The sequence below is a fragment of the Hemitrygon akajei genome, chromosome 19 (assembly GCF_048418815.1).
Source record: "Hemitrygon akajei chromosome 19, sHemAka1.3, whole genome shotgun sequence".
NCBI classification, from domain to species: domain Eukaryota; kingdom Metazoa; phylum Chordata; class Chondrichthyes; order Myliobatiformes; family Dasyatidae; genus Hemitrygon; species Hemitrygon akajei.
In genome coordinates this window covers 55,142,535-55,163,146 of record NC_133142.1, presented here as the reverse complement: position 1 = coordinate 55,163,146, position 20,612 = coordinate 55,142,535, and the positions used below count along the sequence as shown (strand labels likewise).

At 41.7% G+C, this 20,612-nt stretch overlaps 1 protein-coding gene across 1 annotated transcript in view; it reads right to left on the bottom strand.

The window, feature by feature from the left end:
- Positions 1-722: 722 nt before the first annotated feature.
- dnah1 (dynein, axonemal, heavy chain 1) overlaps positions 723-20,612 on the bottom strand; it is a 367,482-nt gene continuing 347,592 nt past the window's right edge. The window contains exons 76-78 of the mRNA XM_073072534.1: positions 15,797-16,003; positions 10,007-10,238; positions 723-950 (exon numbers count right to left, since the gene is read on the bottom strand). Of these exons, the coding sequence (XP_072928635.1) occupies positions 829-950; positions 10,007-10,238; positions 15,797-16,003 (561 nt within the window). The 3' untranslated portion in view covers positions 723-828. The remainder of the gene's footprint in view (positions 951-10,006; positions 10,239-15,796; positions 16,004-20,612) is intronic.

Here is a 20,612-nt window from a genome sequence, read left to right as displayed (position 1 = left end):
CATGCTCAAAAAGGGCTATTTCATTAAAAAGTCCATATAGCCGGTAAATTACATTTATTCTGATAAAAAATATAGGTAGAACTGCACTTCAAATCACAGAACACAAGAGATTCTGTGGATGCTAGAAATCTAGAGCAACACACAAAATACTGGAGGAACTCAGCTGGTCAGGCAGCGTATATGGAGAGGAATAAACAGCTGACATTTTGGCCCTGATGAAGGGTCTCAGCCTGTATTCTTCTCTAAAGATGCTCCCTGACCTTCTGAGTTCCTCCAGTATTTTGTGTTGCTCTACAAATCACAGAGTATGATATTACTGTGAATGAAGACTCTATTAGTGAATGTGTAAGCAGATTTCATAACAACATAAAACATCCAATAAGATGCAGTGGAGTATGAAATATGACTTTAGTCAAGCAAGAGAATATCTTGCAACATTATAACAAAAGGGAACCTTCAAAGCAGTGAATCACAATCCAATATAGAAGCATCAGTGTAAAGTGAACACAGATGCAAGATTTAGATTAGTCTGTAGGGATGGGTATGAAACATCACATTTGACTACTCACTACTAAATTGCACACTCAGCAAAATGACAGCGTTTCAAAGTGATTTCTGTAGGTGGTTTTGGTTTACAACTTTCTGTGGAATTTACATTTAAACATAAATCACAGACTGTTTCCAAACAACTCTATGATAAGCAAAAACAAAAAAAACCATGATTAACAGTAATAAGAAAATATTTAATTCACAACTAATACAATGCAACAAATACAAGGAATTGGGTTCAACATTTGCAATAAAAGCTGATTTCTGATACTGTTTTTTCTAATAATCCAGTGCACAGATTAGTGCCACCCCTCGTTTAATCCAGTGTCTGTATGGCTTGGAGGTTGGGATTTCCACAGATATGACATAATTGGTTGAATGGCCAGTTGTCGACAGTGTACCTGTAAAGAAACATTTTATCAAGTTGAAATGATTAAATCTGGAATATTCAGCACCTAAAATAGTTGGAAAGTACTTTATATTCAAAGTACTTTATTTTCAATTAATAGGGCAGCACAGTAGTGTAGCAGTTACTGCAGTGCTATTAAAATGCCAGTGACTCAGATTGAATTTCTACCACTGTCTGTAAGGTGTTTATATGTTCTCTCTGTGACCACGTGGATTTCATCTGGGTCCCCCAGTTTCCTCCCACATTCCAAACATGTACAGGTTAGTAGGTTAATTGGTCACATGGGAGGCATGGGCTTGTCGGGCCAGAATGACCTGTTACCATGCTGTATCTCTAAATAAAAATAAAATCTTATCTATATTATTAACAAATTATATATGTATATAACTTGTATGTTATGTGTGATCCCAAGTAAATTTCTGTACTTCAGTAGAAGTATAAAGCAAGTAATTTTCAATGTAGGAATTGAAGGGTGGAGGGATGAGGACGTTGTAATTTTCATAAACTCCCACTGCTGTTATGGTGCACAACAGCAGAACTTCAGGTGTTCCTCATTGCATGTTGCATCTCTTGTTTTTGAGAACTGGTGCCTGTCCCAGGATACCACTTCTAGAAACTGTGGTCTAAGTTTTTGAACATGACTATCATCTACTGTAGTTCAGGCATTTTAACTTCTGGGTAAACAGGATACTTCAGTGTGATTCAGATACACCAACTCCCACCATTGTTTGGGAAGTATATTGTGCATTATCCACTTGGACATTATAGAATCTGTGTTAAACAGGATAAAAACAGACCCTTCCACCCGATTCATCCATGCTGTTCTAAATGCCCACAAGTTAGTCCCATTTCCCTATAAGCACTTCCTATCCATGTACCTGTCTAAATGTTTAAAAGACATTGTAATTCCACTCACCTCTACCACTTCTTCTGGCAGCTCATTCACACACACACCTCCCTCTGTGTGAAAACCTGCCCTTGAGGTTCCCTTTTAAATCTTTCCTCTCTCACCTTAAATCTATGCTCAGTAGTTTTAGACTTCTCTACCCTGGCAAATGGACAGTGACCACCCACCTCCTCTATGCCCCAATTATGTTCACCCTTATAAGGACAGGTGACAGAAGTTTGTATAGGGGAACACGTTGTCATAATTCTACTAGTTTCGAGGTAATTAGGGAGATGGATGGACCTGGTTCTCGCATTGAGATTCTAAATCGGAGAAAGGCCAATGTTGCTGGTATCCGAAAGGATCTGGCAAGTGTGGAGTGAGCAGGTTGTTCTCTGGCAAAGCTGTACTTGGTATACAAGTGGCCTCCAAAAGTGAAATTTTGAATTCTGGCTTTTTTCAACAATTCAGAGCATTTTGGATGGGATGGGTATAGAGGGCTGTGGTCTGGCTGCAGGTCCATGGGACTAGACAGAATAATAGTTTGGCACAGACTAGATGAGCCAAAAGGGCTGTTTCTGTACTGTAGTGTTCTATGACTCTATGACCCCCTCAACCTCCTATGCCCCACAGAACAAAGTCCCAGCCTTATAGATCATAGATCCTTGGTTCAACTCCATTTCTACAAAATTTTTATTTAATACCTTAGCCATTTATTTTCTATTATAATTTTTCCAGCAGTCCATTCTCTTAATAATTATTTTTCAGGAATTGATATAATTGGTAAGAACAGCATTTATTGCTTAATCTTAAATGTCCTTGAAAGATGGTGGTTAGCTGCCTCCATAGACCATTGTGGTTCTTCTGGTGCTGTTGGAGAGAGTGGGTTTTGGACTTAGACCCAGCAGTAATGAAAGAATGCCAATATATTACTGAGTCAGTATGATATGTGGTTGGAGGGCAACCAGCACGTGGTGGTGTTCTCAGTCCTTCCCCTTGTTTTTTTATTATTAAAATAAACTATTCATAATAATAAAAAATTACAAAATTACAAACCGTGCAATACCTTTTTATTCTTTACATTCATAGCCAATGTTTTCAGTATTACATTCCTACACATCAACAGCACTGTTGCTACTCATATGGCCCTGTGGGGTAGTATACTTGTACAGAAATTGAGGGCCTTCCCTCTGGGTGAAAAGTTTGCTCCTCAGGTTTTGACTACATCTGTTCCCTCTCACTTTAAAACTGTGCAGTCTACTTCTTGATTCTCTAATCCTGGGGAAAAGACTCTGCATTTAGTCTGTGCCCCTCATGAGTTTATACATCTCTGTAAGGTCACCCCTCATTTTCCTATGGCGCACCTCTCTGTAACTCTATCCCTTGAGTCCTGGCAACATCCACATAAATCTTTTCTGCACTTTCAGCTTAATGAAATTTTCCTACAGTAGAGTAACCAAAACTGAATATAATATTTAGTCTCGGCCCGAAACGTCGACATCGCTTCTCCCTATAGATGCTGCCTAGCCTGCTGTGTTCTACCAGCATTTTGTGTGTATAATATTTAAAATATGTCCTCACCGATATCTTGTCCAACAGCAACATAATATCCCAACCTCTATTCTCAGTGCTTTGCGTGATGAAGGTCAGCATACTAAAAGCTGCCTTCACCATTCTGTCTACTTGCAAAACCACTTTCAGTAAACTATTTATTTGTATGTCTAGTCCCTCTGTTCTACAACTCTTTCCAGGGCTCTACTGTACACCGTAAGATTCTTACTCTGTTTTGTCTTCCCAAAATGTAACTCCTTGCACTGATCTGAATTAAACCCCATTTGCCATTCCTCAGCCTGCTTGCCCAGCTGATCCAGATCCTGCTGTAATTCTTGATAACTTTCTTCATTCTCTATTTGTATACTTGTGCATCATGGTGTTGGAAATGAATATTGACTATTCTTCTAATAAAGTAGAGAGAAGTGTTTATTACATTCCTGATATTTGCCTTGTAGATGGTGGAAAGGCTTGGCGATATCAATAGATGAGTCACTCACCACAAGGTCCCCAACCTTTGATATTTTTCATAGTTGCAGTACGTACGTAGTCACTTTCTGGATGTGAGTGACTCCAGTATGTTGATAGTGGACTATCTAGTGATGGTGTGATGTTTAGGGTAGGTGATTAGATGTTCTCTAGTTGGGAATAATCATGGCCTGGGATTTCTGGTTGCTACATGATTTCTATATACCGATCAGTTGAATTCTGAATACTGTCTAGGCCCTGAAGGATTCTGATATGGGCCAGTTTATTGGCTGAGGAGTAGTGAATGGAGTGAAACATTGCATAGTCATCAGCACGTACTCTAACTTCTGACTTTATGTTGAGAGGTCATTAGTGAAGAATTGGGCCAAGGTCAATTCCCCCAAGGAACTCCTGCTCTGATGAAAATTTTTAAAATCACAGATGCTATAAATCTAGAAGGCTGAAAATGTTCAGCAAGTCAGGCTGTATCTATGGAAATGATGCTGCCTGATGTTTAGTTTTGTTAGTTCTATAATGTATGATTCCAGAAAACTGTTCTGAATAGATTCAATGAACTCATCTTTCAAGCTAGTGCTGCCATTTTGATCTTCCCAGTCATGTTGAAGATTAAAATGATCATATTATTTTTGTTATGAGCTTTTCATATTTATAGATGAATTTTCTCTCCCATTATGTGGTATATAAAGGGCTACTACCAGCAGTTTGTCCCTTATCTTAATCTAGCAGATTCCATTTTTTGGGTCATAATAATTATACTCTACTGTCGATATGTACATCCTTACGATTAGAGATATCCCCACTTCACAGCTTCAGTTTCCTTTTCTATTTTGTCCATACTTTCTAAACATCAAGTATCCAGATCATTGGTCACCGTACACTCAGTGGCCACTCTGTTAGGTACACCTATACACCTGCTTATTACTGCAAATATCTAATCAGCCAATCATGTGGTAGCAAGTCCTTGCATAAAAGCATGCAGATGTGGTCAAGAGGTTCAGTTGTTGTTCAGACCAATGGGGGAAAAATGCAATCTAAGTGACTTTCACCATGGAATGATTGTTGGTGCCAGAGAGAGTGGTTTGAGTATCTCAGGAAATACTGATCTCCTGTGATTTTCATGGACAGAAATCTCTAGAGTTTACAGATAATGGTGCAAAATACAAAAGCCGTCCAGTGAGCAGTCATTCTGTGGGCACAGCTGCTTTGTTAATGGGAGAGGTCACCAGAGAATGGCCAGACTGGATCAAGCTGATAGGAAGGCGACAGTAACTCAAATAACCAAGGCTGACAACAGTGGTGTGCAGGAGAGTATCTCTGAACACAAACCTTGAAGTGGATGGGCTACAGCAGCAGAAGACTATGAACAACACTCGGGGCGACTATTATTTACAGGAGGTACCTAATATTTGTTTATCTGTGTACTTGGAATGCTACTGTGACACTGTAATTTCCTTTGGGATCAATAAAATATCTATATATGTAGGTCATTTTTCTCTGTGCCATTATTTTCTCTGTTATGAATACTTCATACCATCAGATAAAATGTTTTTATTCTAACATTGTGCTACTTGCTTTCAACTGACCTTGTTTACTGATACAATATTTGCTAAGCTTTTTGGTTCATTAGAGTCTGCATCTTAGAAATTTACAGCATAAAGATGTAGAGCATAGAAACAGACCATTTGGCCCAGCATATCTATGCTGTACTGTCCCACTTGACCACTTTAATTTATTTCTCAGTGCCTTACAAGTTTAAGTACCTATTCAGATACCACTTAAATACTGTTACTATTCCCTTATTACCCAGATTGCTAATTTGCATTGGATTTATGTTACTTTTCCCCTACCTCTATTTTTTTTTGATTAAAGTCCCACATATAGCTCTGATTATTCAGTCACCAGGGCACAAATTCCACCCTGGTCAAAGTGATGTCTGTCACTTTTTGTATAAATGGCATGTGAATAAAAAAACCCTTTCCCCTATGCTGTTATTTGAACAATCCAGTTAACTCTCTGAACCACTGGTAACATTCCCAAGATTTTTAGCTCAGGATTTTGTGATATAATTTGGACCTGTTATTCAACAGAATTTATCTCTGAGCTGTCATAATTGTTACATGAAAGGCAACAATGAGATTGTCCCTCTCATATTCTATGTCCTTCTTTTGTTCCACAAGAGGTCTCCTTAATCCTGGCACTATGCATATAACACAATCCTCAGAACGCCTGAGCAACGGTTGCAATCCCCAAGATCGTAGGGCCTCTTGTAAACATATTCTTTCTCACTGCTCCCACCTGAATAGTCCACTTGACTGAGGCTGTGTACTCAAATTACTCATCCTTTCCGCAGTATTTGTTCACTTTTTTTTACAAGCAGTGAATACCTTGAACCATTTACATGGATCAAAGGCTGAGGCTCCTGCATCACTTTATCTTGAGATCTATACTTGCCTCTATTAACCTACTACTGAAATATCAATAGGGTGCATTAATAGACGGTGTTGTGCCTGCGCACTCAAAATTTAAATTGTTGAGATGCTGCCACCAGGACTTGAGGACCTGAATTTACAGGAAAGGTTGAATAGGGTGGTTTATTCAATCTTCACGGCCTTCCTGATCCCGCCCTCCCTGGGCGTGAATTCACAGTCTCGTCCCGCGCGGGCTTTTCCCCTTGCTGGTGAAGCAGGCTTGGCGCCCTCTTTGTGAGCTGGTTTGAGTGCGCTGGGAAGTGGGTCGCCACCCCAGAACCGGCGATACACCCATGTCCACAGTCTGGGTCGGACTCTGTTTGGGAGGTCTGCCTCTGCGTCGCGGTGCCAGAACCGATGGGAAATCCGCCAGGACTCTGGTGAAGTCGTTGCCAGACAGTGTGATGGAGTCTAGGTGTGGGGCCGGCAACTGGGCTTCACCCAGGGAGAACGTTTGAATGGTCTCGGCGTGGACCAGTCTCTTCCTGGGCAGGTCAACCAGTAGGCTGTGAGCTCGCAAAAAAATCCGCTCCCAGGAGCGGTTGGGCTACGGCGGCCAGTGTGAAGTCCCATGTGAACCAGCTGGAGTCGAACTGTAGCCGCACCGTACGGGTGCCGTAGGTCCCTACTGTGCTGCCGTTCGCGGCCCTCAGGGTGCGACCCGGTGCCCTGTTGCGGGTGTCGTAACTCGTCGGAGGTAAGACGCTGATCTCGGCTCCGGTGTCGACCAAAAAGTGGCGTCCCGACTGCTTGTCCCACACATACAGGTGGCTATCCCGATGGCCAGCCACCGTAGCCATCAGCGGCGGCTGGCCCTGGCGTTCCCCGGGAACTTGCAGGGCGGGCTACAGCGGCGGGCTTCTGCGCCCCACCACTGGTGGTAGAAGCACCATTGTTCGTTGGTCTCCTCACCCCTGCCTCTGGGGTTAGCGGGCTCTGCGGCCGGGCCTGGTCTGGTTTGCTGCTGGGAGCGTGGCCGGGTGATCTGTGCATGGACGCCCCACTCACCTTCTTGGCTTTCCACAGCACGTCCGCCCGGGCCGCCACCTTCCGGGGGTTGCTGAAATCCGCGTCGGACAGCAGCAGGCGTATGTCCTCAGGCAGCTGCTCCAGGAATGCCTGCTCAAACATGAGGCAGGGCTTGTGTCCTCCGGCCAGGGACAGCATCTCGTTCATCAAAGCCGACGGTGGCCCGTCCCCCAAACCATCCAGGTGCAGTAAGTGGGCAGCTCACTCGCGCAATGAGAGTCCGAAAGTCCTTATGAGCAGGGCTTTGAATTCTGTGTATTTGCCGTCCGCTGGGGGCGACTGTATGAACTCCTCAACCTAGGCGGCTGTCTCCTGGTCGAGGGAGATCACCACGTAGTAGTAACATGTGGCATCTGAGGTTATCTGCCGAATGTGGAATTGGCTTGCTGGAACCATAGGTGAGGTTGCAGCGTCCAGAAGCTTGGCAGTTTCAATGAAACCGCATGAACAGATGCGGCGTCGGTCATCTCCGGTCCAAATATCATTTGGGCCGTCGGGGTCACCAATTGTAGCGGTGTGCTACACGCAGCGCTGAAATAACGACACGGAGTCGGTGAGCTGCAGTTACAAAAGAGGTTTATTCAAACTTCGCGGCCTCGCTTTAAAGCCTTCCTGATCCCGCCCTCCCCGGGCAGGAATGCTTTGGGGACGCGTATTCACAGTCCCGTCCCGCGCGCAGGCTTTTCCCCTTGCTGGTGAAGCAGGCTTGGCGCCCTCTTTGGGACCGGCCTCAATGCCGGCGCGCGCCACTTTGTGAGCCGGTTCGAGTGCGCTGGGAAGTGGGCTCTCTTTCTCTTGCCCTCTCCCTCCCGTGAGAGGTCCAGTTGTTTGCCATTGATCTTGCAATGTTCAATTCCACTTGCAACCTCAGATAATGCAGATTATGTCTGTGTACAGCAAGATCCAAAAGATCACAAGTTTGGCAGAATTAGGCCATTAGGCCCATCGAGTCTGCTCTGTTATTTCATCACGGCTGATCCAATTTTTCTCAAAACTCCAATCTCCTGTCTTCTCCCCGTGTCCCTTCATGCCCTCACCAATCAAGGATCTTGTCAACCTCTGCCTTAAATATACATAAAGACTTGGTTTCCACGGCTGCCTGTGGCAAAAAATTCTGTAGATTCACCTCTCTGGCTGAAGAAATTTCTCCTCATCTCCATTCTAAAAGGATGCCCCTCTATTCTGAGGCTGTATACTCCGGTCTAAGACTTTGCCACCATAGGAAACATCCTCTCCACATTCACTCTATTAAGACCTTTCAACATTGGATAGGTTTCAATTAGGTAACTCTTTATTCTTCTGAATTCTAGTGAATACAGGCTCAGAGTCATAAACGTTCTTCATATGAGAAACCATTCAATCCTGGAATCATTTTGTGAACCTCCTTTGAACCCTCCCTCTCCAGTTTCAGCACATCTTTTCTAAGATAAGGGGCCCAAAAATGCTTACAATACTCCTAGTGAGGACTTACTAGTGCTTTATAAATTCTCAACATTACATTCTTGCATTTATATTTTAGTCCTCTTGAAATGAATGTTAACATTGCATTTGCCTTCCTCACCACAGACTCAACCTACAAATTAACCTTTCGGGAATCCTGCACAAGCACTCCCAAATTCCTTTGTGCTTCAGTTTTTTGTATTTTCTCTCCATTTAGAAAATAGTCAACCCTTTCATTTCTACTACCAAAGTGCGTGACCATATACTTCCAGACTGTATTCCGACTGCCTTTCTTTGCCCACTCTCCTAATCTGTTTGTCTGTCTGTAGCCCCTCTACTTCCTCAAAACTACCTGTCCCTCTGCCTCTATTCATATCATCTGCAAACTTTGCAACAACATCATCAATCCCATCATCCAAAACATTGACATATATAACATAAAAAGAAACGATCCCAACACATACCCCTGTGGAACACTACTAGTCACACCAATCAGAAAGGCTCCCTTTATTCCCACTCTTTGCCTCATGCCAATCAGCCATGCTTTATCTATACAGGAATAGTTAAGAATTTTCAGTTAATAATTTGTCTCATGCCTCAACACTTTTGCACAATTTTTAAGATACAAATCATCCTATTGGTGTATTATCTAGTTTACCAGCTCCAAATATAACAGGTTTTAATATCTATGAAAAATATGACCTGATTGCTGTCCCATTTCCTCCAGCATACTGTAGCTGCTTTGTGTAACAAACTGAAATGCAGCTCACCGAGTCTCATTCAAAGGTACCCTCAAGCATAAAGTAAATGCAGGAAATGCTGGAGATATTTAACGGGTCAAGCAACATCTGTGGAGAGAACTTTTATGAGTTCTGAAGAAAGGTATTGACCTATACATATTACGTTTGTTCCCTCTCCACAGATGCTGCTTGACTTGCAGAGCATCTTCAATACTTTCTATTTTTATTTGATATTTCCAGTATTTGAATGAAGTACTAGAGCTTCGTCCCCAACAGCACTGTATGAGAACTGTCACCACGAGTCATAGCAGCCATTCAAGAAGGCTTCTTATCACCACCTTCTCAAAGACAGATAGAGATGGGCATTAAATGTTGAAGTTGAAAACAATGCAACATCCTGTTAAACTCCACTATTCATTCTATACTAATTTCAGATTTTTCTTACCTGCACGCTTGAGTGTTTTGTATATTGGACAGTTATAAATTCCTTCCTGTTGGGGTTTTCGATTTGCAGTTGGGATTAACCAGATCACGGACATATTTGTGTAAAGATCCTTGGGTCGAGATTCACTCAGCTGGACTAAGGTACCATCCCAGCGAGCTCCCTCCAAGAAAAGACCATAGATGTAACATCCAATTTTGGGACGCATCAACTGGTGTGGTTCATTTTCAATTATCTGTGATTGAATGGTATAAATTAGATAAATATATCTTCAAGATTAGAAATAAACAAGAGGTACATTGTTTTAATACAGAATATATACAACATGCTTTTGCAGTCTAAAAGCTCTTCAGAAGTCAAGAATAAGGCATAAAACTTGTTGCTTACAGCCATTTTATTAAATCTTACAAGAATGGAAAATGAAAAGAGAGAGAGGACTAAGAAAGACGACAGGAAAAGGCAGTCACAGTTATCTCATACTCTGACTAGAGACAGCAAAAATTCCAGTATTAACAATTAACTTATAAAACAGCCAGATTCAAGTAGCATGACAGGTGCTACTGAAAACAGAGAAGTTTCCAGAGAAATACAGAAGAAATTGCTACACTACTATGCCCCCTAAAACAGGCAGCATCGTGGTCACATAATTACAAGAAAATTCACTGAACAATTACATTTATATAGGTGATTATAAAAAAATACAAGCAAGCATAGAAAAGTTAACTACAAGGAAAATAATAATTCTACAGTCTAATTTAACACGTGATTTATAAGCTAAATATAAATGTTCAATGTTACTTCATTCAACCCACATTTGCTGAACTTTATCCAAATGAACTTTGCAGTTTGCTGAGATTGATGAAAGTTATACACAGTCAGATTATCACCCAATACAAGTACATATTGTGTTATAATACATATGGTCTGCATAAACAAGCATGTTTAATATGCTCTTAAGTATATTAGGATAAAATTGCAAACGTGCATGGCTGAGAACGTAACACGAATCCTGGCACCTGTTTCTGGTGGAATAATGATTATCACCACAATCTATGCAAAAGAACTGTTCTTCGATACAGGGTTATCAGAAATTAACAACCAGGAAAAAATATTTTATTTATTTTGAGGGTCAGAGTAGGACAGGCTGCTATGTCAGACTCTGTGAAAGACCCGTGATTACTGTCTCAATATACTTTTCTCCAAACCCAGAAACCCACGCACACTTATGGTATGAAACAAAAAAAATGCAGATGTTATAAATCTGAAATAAAAACAGAAATTGCCGGAAATACTCATCAGGGCAAGTAGTATCTGTGGAATTAACGTTTCAGGTTGAAGATTCTTCGTCAGAATGAGGAGAAAGGCAAAAGAAGCACAAAAAAGACCAGCTTCTTTCGACTCCAGAAATTGTAATCCAACATGGCTTCCTGCTCTACATTTTACAACTCCTTTGTGCTCACTTGCTAACTGCTCCTGTTCTCTAATGGTCATTGACCAGATTATCTTGTTGACAGTTTATCCCCATGGTCACTTTGGTTTTACCCTGTCAGAGACATTTCTCTCGCTTCTCTCTCTAAAACTTAACTTACATTCATGTTCCTATCCAAACAGCTCTTAAAAACCGCCAATATATTTGCCTCTACCATCATACCAGGCAGTGCATTCCAGGCATCCATCACTCTCTGGGGTAAAAAAGCTTACTCCTCATGTTCCTCTTGAACCTACCTCCTCTCACTTTCAATGCATGCCCTCTGGTATTAAACATTTTAACCCTGGGAAACAGATACCCTCTGTCCATTTAATCTGTGCCTCTCATCTTATAAGCCCCTATCAGATCTCCCCTCAGCCTCAGGTGCTTCAGAAAAAGATAATCAAAGTTTATCCAGCCTCTTGTGGTAGCACATACCCTCTAAAACTGGTAGCATCCTGGTAAACCTCTTCTGTTCCCTCACCATTCTTTCTATACTTGGATGACCAGAACTGTATGCAATACTCCAAGATGTGGATACTCCAGAGTTTTAAGAAGTTGCAATATAACCTCTTGACTTTTGAGCTCAACACCTCCACTAATAAAAACAAGTACTGTATTCCATAAGCCTTCTTAACCACCTTATCAACCTGAGTAGCCACTTTAAAGGAGCTATGAACTTGGATCATAAGATCTCTCTGCTCTGGAACACTGTTAAGGATCTTGCCTTTGATAGTGTGCTGTCTCCTTGCCAAGGTGCAACACCTCACATTTATCTGGGTTAATCTCCATCTGCCATTTCTTTGCCCATATCTGCAACTGATCTATATTGTGCTGTATTCTTTGCCAGTCTTCTACCCTATACACCAATCTTAGTATCATCTGCAAACTTACTAACATACTAATCTATATTTTCATCCAGGTCATTTATATACATCACAAACAGAGGTCCCAGCACAGATCCCTGTGCAACACCAATTATAGACCTCCAGCTTTGACCATTACCCTCTATCTTCTATGTGCAAGCCATTTCTGGATCCAAACAGCCAATTCACCACAGACCCTATACTTCAGGATAAGCCTCCCATGAGGGACTTTGTCAAATACCTTGCTAAAATCCATATAGATATCGCCCACTGCCCTACCCTCCTCAATCTCTCTTGTCACCTTGTCAAAACACTCAGTCAAGTTGGTAAGGCATGAACTGCCATGCACAAAGCCATGCTGGCTCTCCCTAATTAGGCCATGCTGATATATTCTATCCTTAAGAATTTTCTCCAGCAATTTCCCTACAACTGATGTGAGATTCACCATCTAGTTTCCAGGATTTTCACTTGTTCCCTTTTTAAATAGAGGTACAACATTAGCCACTTGCCAGTCTTCTAGGGCCTCACCAGTGGCCAGAGAGGACATGAAGACACTGGTCAAGGGCCTAGGAACCTCATCTCTTGCCTCCTTCAATAATCTGGGGTAAATCCCACCAGGACCTGGGCACTTATCCACCTTAATAATCATTAGGGGGCCCAACACTTTCTCCTCCTTGACCTCTAAATGTCCTATTGTATTTACACACTCTGCTCTGATCTTCTGGTCCTCTATTTCCTTTCCCTTGGTAAGTACTGAAGCAAAGTACTCTTCAGGTACCTCACTCACATTCTCCGCATCCAAGCAAATGCTCCCCCCTTTATCCTTGAATGGTCCCACCCTCTCCCTAGTTATCCTCTTGCTCTTGATGTACAGTATGTGTAGAATGCCTTGGGATTCACATTAATCCAACTTGCCAAAGACTTTTCATGGCCTCTGCTGGCTTTCCTAATTACATTTTTTTAGTTCTTTTCTGGCTGCTTTATACTTGTCATGTGCTTCATTTAATCCTGACTTCTGAAGCTTTGCATACTTCTCCTTTTTGACTAAATTCATCACCTCTCTGGACATCCAAGGTTCTCTTATCTTTCCATCCCCATTCTTTTTTCTAACAGGAACCCGCACTCTGTGCAACTGATCTTTAAACACCCTCCACTTATCTGCTGTGGACTTGCTTCTTAGTTCCTGCCTAATGCCCTCATAATTTGCCCTACTCCAATTTAAAACTCCCCCACAAGGACCATACCTATCCTTATCTATAGCTGTCCTGAAAGGCAAGGAGTTGTGCTCACTGATCCCTAACTGTTCATCCACTGAAAGGTCAGCCTCATTACCCAACACTAGCCCCTCCTCTTGTTGGACTGTCCACATATTGATTTAAGAAACCTTCCTGGATACAGTTAACAGATTCTGCCCAACCTAAACCCCTTACACTAAGGAGGTCCCAGATATATTAGGGAAGTTTGAATCCCTCATGACAACAACCCTATTATTTTTACACATTTTCTTAATCTGCTTACATATCTGTTCCTCAATGTCCTGGTGGCTATTAAGGGTTCTGTAGTAGAATCCCATCAGTGTGATTGCATCCTTGTTATCCCTGAGTTCTACCCAAATGAACGCCTTGGGATCCCATTATGTCTCCCCTGTGTGATATTGTTCCTGATTAGTACCCCACCACCCTCCAGCACTTTTACCTCCTCTATATTTTCTAAAACTTTGAAAACCTGGTACATTAATCACCCATTCCTGTCCCTCTCAGAACCAAGTTTCAGTAATGGTTACAATATTGTAGTTCCATGTACAGATCCATGCTCTAAGTTCATCACCCTTACCCATAATACTCCTAGCATTAAAATATACACACTTCAAGCAATCTTTTGTCTCTTTCCAGTTCTGACAATGGGGTTTTTGAACTGAAACGGTAACTTCCTACAGATGTAGCCTGACCTGCTGAGTATTTGCAGCATCTTCTGATTTTGTTCCACACTCGCTGTATGCTGTGATATAACTGTAAGAGAGTTTAGAATAAATGGTCTACTCTGGCGTGTTGATGTAGGGTCTTAGTTTTAGCCTGATGCCCATTAGAGCTGTGCTCAAATTATGAGTGCACAGACATCAACAATTTAAACCTGCAAGTCCAGTCTAGTTTCTACTTTGCTCAATCAATTTTACATGTAGTCTAAACAAGGTGCTCACAGAATAGCCCATGAAACAGCAGTCTGTTTAGGGTGGTATGGCAATGTAGCAGTTAGTGTAACATTATTAAGATGAGGGTTCAATTCCCACCACTGTCTGTAATTAGCTTGTACATTCTCCCTGTGACTGCATGGTTCCTCCCACATTCAAAGACATATGGGATAGGGTTGATAAGTTTGTGGGCATGCTGCGTTAGTGTCGGAAGTGTGCCCATCACATTCCTGATTTGCTTTGATGCAAACAATGCATTTCATTGTATGCTTTGATGTACATGTGACAAATAAAGCTAATCTCATCTATTGATGTTCGGCATAGATGAAAACACTACTGTCAGGTGCCTAGGCCAATTAAAGTGTTATGCTCACAGAACTTTGTCCATCAAAGATTCTAATGCTGGTTCCAGTATTCAGGTCAAAGCAAATTTCTGTCTACACTGACCAGCATGGTTAAATATGGAGTTAGGGCTTCTCAAAGTATTCGACCACACTTAGAGCCATGTTCAGTTCTGGTCACTTCATTATATGTGGAAGCATTAGATAGGGTGCAGAGAAGATTTACCAAGATGCTGCTTGGATTAGAAAACGTCTTATATGGAAGATTGAAGAAACTAGGGCTTTTTTCTTTAGAGCAAAGGAAAATGAGAGGCATATTGATAGAGTTGTATAAGATTATAAGAGGCATATTGATAGCGTTGTATAAGATTATAAGAGGCATATTGACAGAGTTGTATAAGGTTATAAGAGGCATATTGATAGAGTTGTATAAGATTATAAGAGGCATTGACAGAGTGGACAGCCAGTGCCTTTTCCCCAAGGCAGCAATGGCCAATACCAGAGAACATCCTTTTAAGGCAAATGAAGAAAAGTTTAAAGGAAATGACCGAGGTGGGATGTTACACAAAGAGTTGTAAGTGCCTGGAATGCACTGCTGGGGATGGTGGTAGAGGTTGATACATTGGGGACTTTTAAGTGATTCTTAGACACATGGATGAAAGAAAAAATGGATGGCTATGGAGTGTGTAGGAGGGAAGGGTTAGATTGATCAAGTAGTAGGTTAAAATATAGCATAACTTTGTGCCATACTGTTATATGCTCAATGTCCTCAATTCAAATCTTTTGTCTAATCTTTCTAGAATACCCCCTATTGAGGACATATGCACACAGCTATCAAGAAAAACCTTCCACTGAAACTGAACTCAAACTAAATTGTGAAGAATAATAATTAATTCACAGTTTACTAATATGCCTCACCCAATCTCTTACCGTAAAAGCAAATGATATTATGTCAATAGAGATAACCGATTGTCTTGCAAAATTCTGGAGGGTCCCCGTTAGAAATGCCTGGGGGAAGAAAAATCCACTGATCCAGAAGGCAGCTGGAATCCCATTGGTGATCCATTGCTGCAGGAAGTCAATTCTCTGAAGAAGATCTTCAACCCAGGAAGCTAAGGGTTTAAGTGAAGGGTATGCCTAGAAAATACAGACACATGGGTACAGTACACATTACAGCAATGAAAGAATTTATATTTATATAGCACTATTCATTTCTTCTAGACATCACAAAACACACAACAGCCAACTAATAAGTTTTCAAATACATCAACATGGAAAGGATGTGACAGTTAAATTTGCACATACCATTTCCCCAGCATACGTGAAATAATAAACAACTAGCCTTTTACAGATAATTGGCTTATTGATAAATGCAGTTAAAGCATTAGTGGGAGGGTTGAGGTGAGGGTGTAAAGTTCTTTGCTCTTTATTGACTAGTAATAATACATAATACCATAAGACATGGCCCATTGAGTTTGCTCCACCATTCAATCATGGCTGATCCTTTTTTTTTGCTCCTCCTCAACCCCAGTTACCGGCCTTCTCCCCGTAAGCTTTGATGCCATGTCTAATCAAGAACCTATCAATCTCTGCCTTAAATATGCCCAATCTCCTAGCCTCCAACAGCTGTACGCAACAACAACAAATTCCATAAATTCACTACCCTTTGGCTAAAGAAATTTCTCCGCATCTCTGTTTTGAAAGGACGCCCCTCTATCCCGAGGCTGTGCCCTCTTTTCCTAGACTCTCCCACCATGAAAAAACATCCTTTCCACATCTACTCTGTCTAGGCCTTTCAACATTCGAAAGGTGTCAATGAGATCCCCCCCCCTCATCCTTCTGCATTCTAGTGGGTATGGACCCAGAGTCATCAAACATTCCTCAAATGATAACCTTTTCATTCCTGGAATCATCCTTGTGAACCTCCTCTGGATCATCTCCAATGCCAGCACATCTGTTCTAAGATGAGGGGCCCCAAACTGTTCACAATATTGATGAAGGCCTCACCAGTGCCTTATAAAGCCTCAGCATCACATCCCTGCTCTTGTATTCTAGACCTCTTGAAATGGATGCTAACATGGCATTTGCCTTTCTTGCCATCAACTCGACTTGCAGGTTAACTCCTAAATCCCTTTGCATCTCAGATCTTTGGATTTTCTCCCTGTTTATAAAATAGTCCGCACTTTTGCTTTTACTACCAAAGTGCATGACCATACATTTTCCAACATTGTATTTCATTTGCCACTTTCTTGCCCATTCTCCTAATCTGTCTTAAGTCCTTCTGCATCCTACCTGTTTCCTCAATACTACCTGCCCCTCCACCAATCTTCGTGTCATCTGCAAACTTGGCAACAAAGCCACCCATTCCATCATCTAGATCATTTATATACAGGATAAAAAGAAGTCCCAACACCCTCCTGGGGAACACAACTAGTCACTGGTAGCCAAGTAAAAGGGTCCTTTTACTCCCACTCACTGCGTTCTTTCAATCAGTCAAAGCTCTAACCATGTTAGTAACTTTCCTGCAATACCATGGGCTGTTAACTTGGTAAGCAGCCTTGTGTGTGGCACCTTGTCAAAGGCCTTTTGATAGTCCAAGTATATAACATCCACTACATCCCTTTTATCTATCTTACTTGTAATCTCTTCAAAGAATTCCAACAGGCTCATCAGGCAGGATATCTTGTCCTCTGTCACCAAGTACTCCATCACCTCATCCTTAACAATTGACTCTAACACCTTCCCAACCACAGAGGTCCAGCTAACTGGTCTATAATTTCTCTTCTGCTGCCTTCCTCCTTTCTTAAATAATTTTTCGCCAATTTGTTCATGCCAGTCAGGTTGCCTAACTGAAATAGACAAATTTGCCTCAGTTTGACCCATAGCCCTCTAAAGCTTTATCATCCACATACCTATCCTGATATCCTTTGGAATGCTACAATTCTACCAGCTTCTACCACTTCCTCTGGCAGCTCATTGCATGTACCCACCACCCTCTGTGTGAGAAAATTCTACCTGAAGTCCATTTTAAATCTTGCCCATCTCACTTTAGGTTTAAGGTCAAACTGAGGCAAATTTGACTATTTCAGTTAGGCAACCTGACTGGCATGAACAAGTTCATCAGGAAGGGCTGCTTCTCTATGACTTTATTCCTTATATTTGCCCATTCTGTCAAATCCTTGACCACTCACTTAACCTGGCCATCTTTCCAAGTGCCTCACAGTGTCCACCTCACAGCCCAAATTGGCGAAAAATTATTTAAGAAAGGAGGAAGGCAGCAGAAGAGAAATTATAGACTAGTTAGCTGGACCTCTGTGGTTGGGAAGGTGTTAGAGTCAATTGTTAAGGATGAGGTGATGGAGTACTTGGTGACATTGCTCTTTACTGCAAGTGTATTTGAGTATGAAAGTAGAACTATCTTGTCTCAGTTACACAGGGTGCCAGTGAGATCACGTATGGAATATTGTGTGCAGGTCTGCTCTTTGTACCCAGGGAAAATGTGGTTTTGCTAGAGGGAGAGAAGTAAGCTTCATGAGATTGGTTCCTGGGTTGGCACACGTTGTCTGATGAGAAATTAAACAAATGGTTCCTGTATTCTGGAGATGCAAGAGACTGCAGAAGGAACTCAGCAGGAAGGAATTGTCACTGATTGGGACTGGGAGAAAAGCTTCTTCAATGTTGGCCCACCTTGAGACTTCACAGTAAAACGGTGAGACCTGAGATTGCTGATGCTGGAATCAACAACAGGGTTTTGACCCCAAGCATCGGCATTTCCTTTCCCCTCACAGTTGTGTTTGACCTGCTGAGTTCCTCCAGCAAATTTACACTGTATTCTCCTGAATTTAGAAGAATGAAAGGTGATCTAATTAACACATACAAATCGTTTCTGGGGCTGAATAGAGTAGATCTATCTTTCTCGTGATGGAGATGTGTAGAACCATGGGTCAATGTGTAAAATAAACGGTTGGCTATTCTAGACGGAGATAAAAACAAATTTCTTCACCCAGAGAGATCAAGATCGACATCAAGATTCAAGGTTATTTATCACATGTATATCAAACCCATAGGAAATGTTAATGAGATTAACAACCAACACACCCAAGAGTGTGTGGGGGCAGCTCACAAGTGTTGACACATATTCTGGCACCAGTATAGATGGAACTGAATTTCTGGAAATTCACCACCCAGCAGTGCTGTGGAGGCTTAGTTGCTCAGTATATTCAATGATTTGATAACATTTTAGATGTGGAATTGAGGTGAAAGATCAGCCATAAGCTTATTGGATACCAAGCATGATAGGCCAAATGGCCTACTCCTTCTCTTTCTTATGTCATGTTCTAGTGTCATGGGATTTTTGCTTATGTTTATACCTGAAAGAAAAGATGGGACTCCTGTGAAATATCTCATCCTAGAAAGAGAAGCATTTCTCATATAGTATGTTGCACTCCCTTGGTATTACCCAAGTGTCAGACCAGATCACGTGCTCGTATCATAAGCATGATGTTTGAAGAGCAAGGATTCTAGCAATGGAGTCACTGCAGTATAATAACATGTATTTACCTTGTGCCTTAGTATAGCAAAATATCAGGAAAGTTCTCAGAGTCTGACAGTAAGTTACAATACATGAAAAGATGCAATGAAAGGTGACCAAAAATGTGGTTAACAGTCAACCTTCAAAGACCAGAGAAGAGGAGAAGAGAAACATGTAAAGATTTAGTGAACAAATTACAGAGCTTAGGTGTTGATAAATCAGTTTCCAGCCACCAAAGACAGTGTCATTTCAAGGGCAGTGTCAGTGAGGCTGGCATTCGAGGCCTAGTGTTTGGGGTCCTCATTCATCATCAATGATGAGTCCTGGGATCGATACCAAAGATCAAATCCCGAAGGTCATTTGGAAGTCTGGAAGTCGAGGTCCGATGACCGGAGCCCCGAGTTCACTGCAAGTCCACTGGGGAAGTGAGGCCCAATGTTTGTGAATCCTGAGTCTGCTGGAGCCTGGAGATTGCCTGTTCTGTGGTTGGAGGAGCGGGGCTTGTTTTGCAGTAGTTGTTTTGTTACTTGTTGTGTTCTGTGTTGTTCTGCTAAGTATTGTAGGCATGCTACATTGGTGCCAGAATATATGTCAACACTTGCGGGTTCACCTCAGAACATCCTGAGGTTATGTTGGTTGTTTACGCATTTCACTGTGTGTCTCAGTGTACGTGTTTCACGGACTGGTCTCAAAAGCTTGAGCTTTAAATATAAGAAATAGGAGCAGGAGTGGCACAATGTATCTGTTCTGGGAAGTAATAAGATGTTGAATGACCTCCGATCCTCTATTACACCCAATTTTTATATAGCATGAGTCCTTTACAAGCACATTTAACTGGTCTCAGCTTTGAACATACTCAATAACTGAGCATCTACTACCTTTGGAATAGAGAGCTGCAATGAATGAAGAATTTTTTTTCATCTCAGTCAAAACTGATCTTCTCCTTATCTTGAGGTAATGCTCTCTAGACCTAATGTTCTCAGTGTGGGAATGTCTCACCCATAATCACGTTAGCCTTCCTGAAGCAACCCACTGTGGATAGAAGGAAGTGATGAGCCTGTGATGGACTGGGCTGTGTTTGCCTCTCCCTTCAAGTTCTGTCAGTCCAGAGCAGAGTAGCTGCTATCCCAGGCAGAGATACAACCCAATAGGATACTTTCTACAGTGCATTGTAGAAGTTGCAGAGAACCTCTTTGGACATAACAAGTCTTCTCA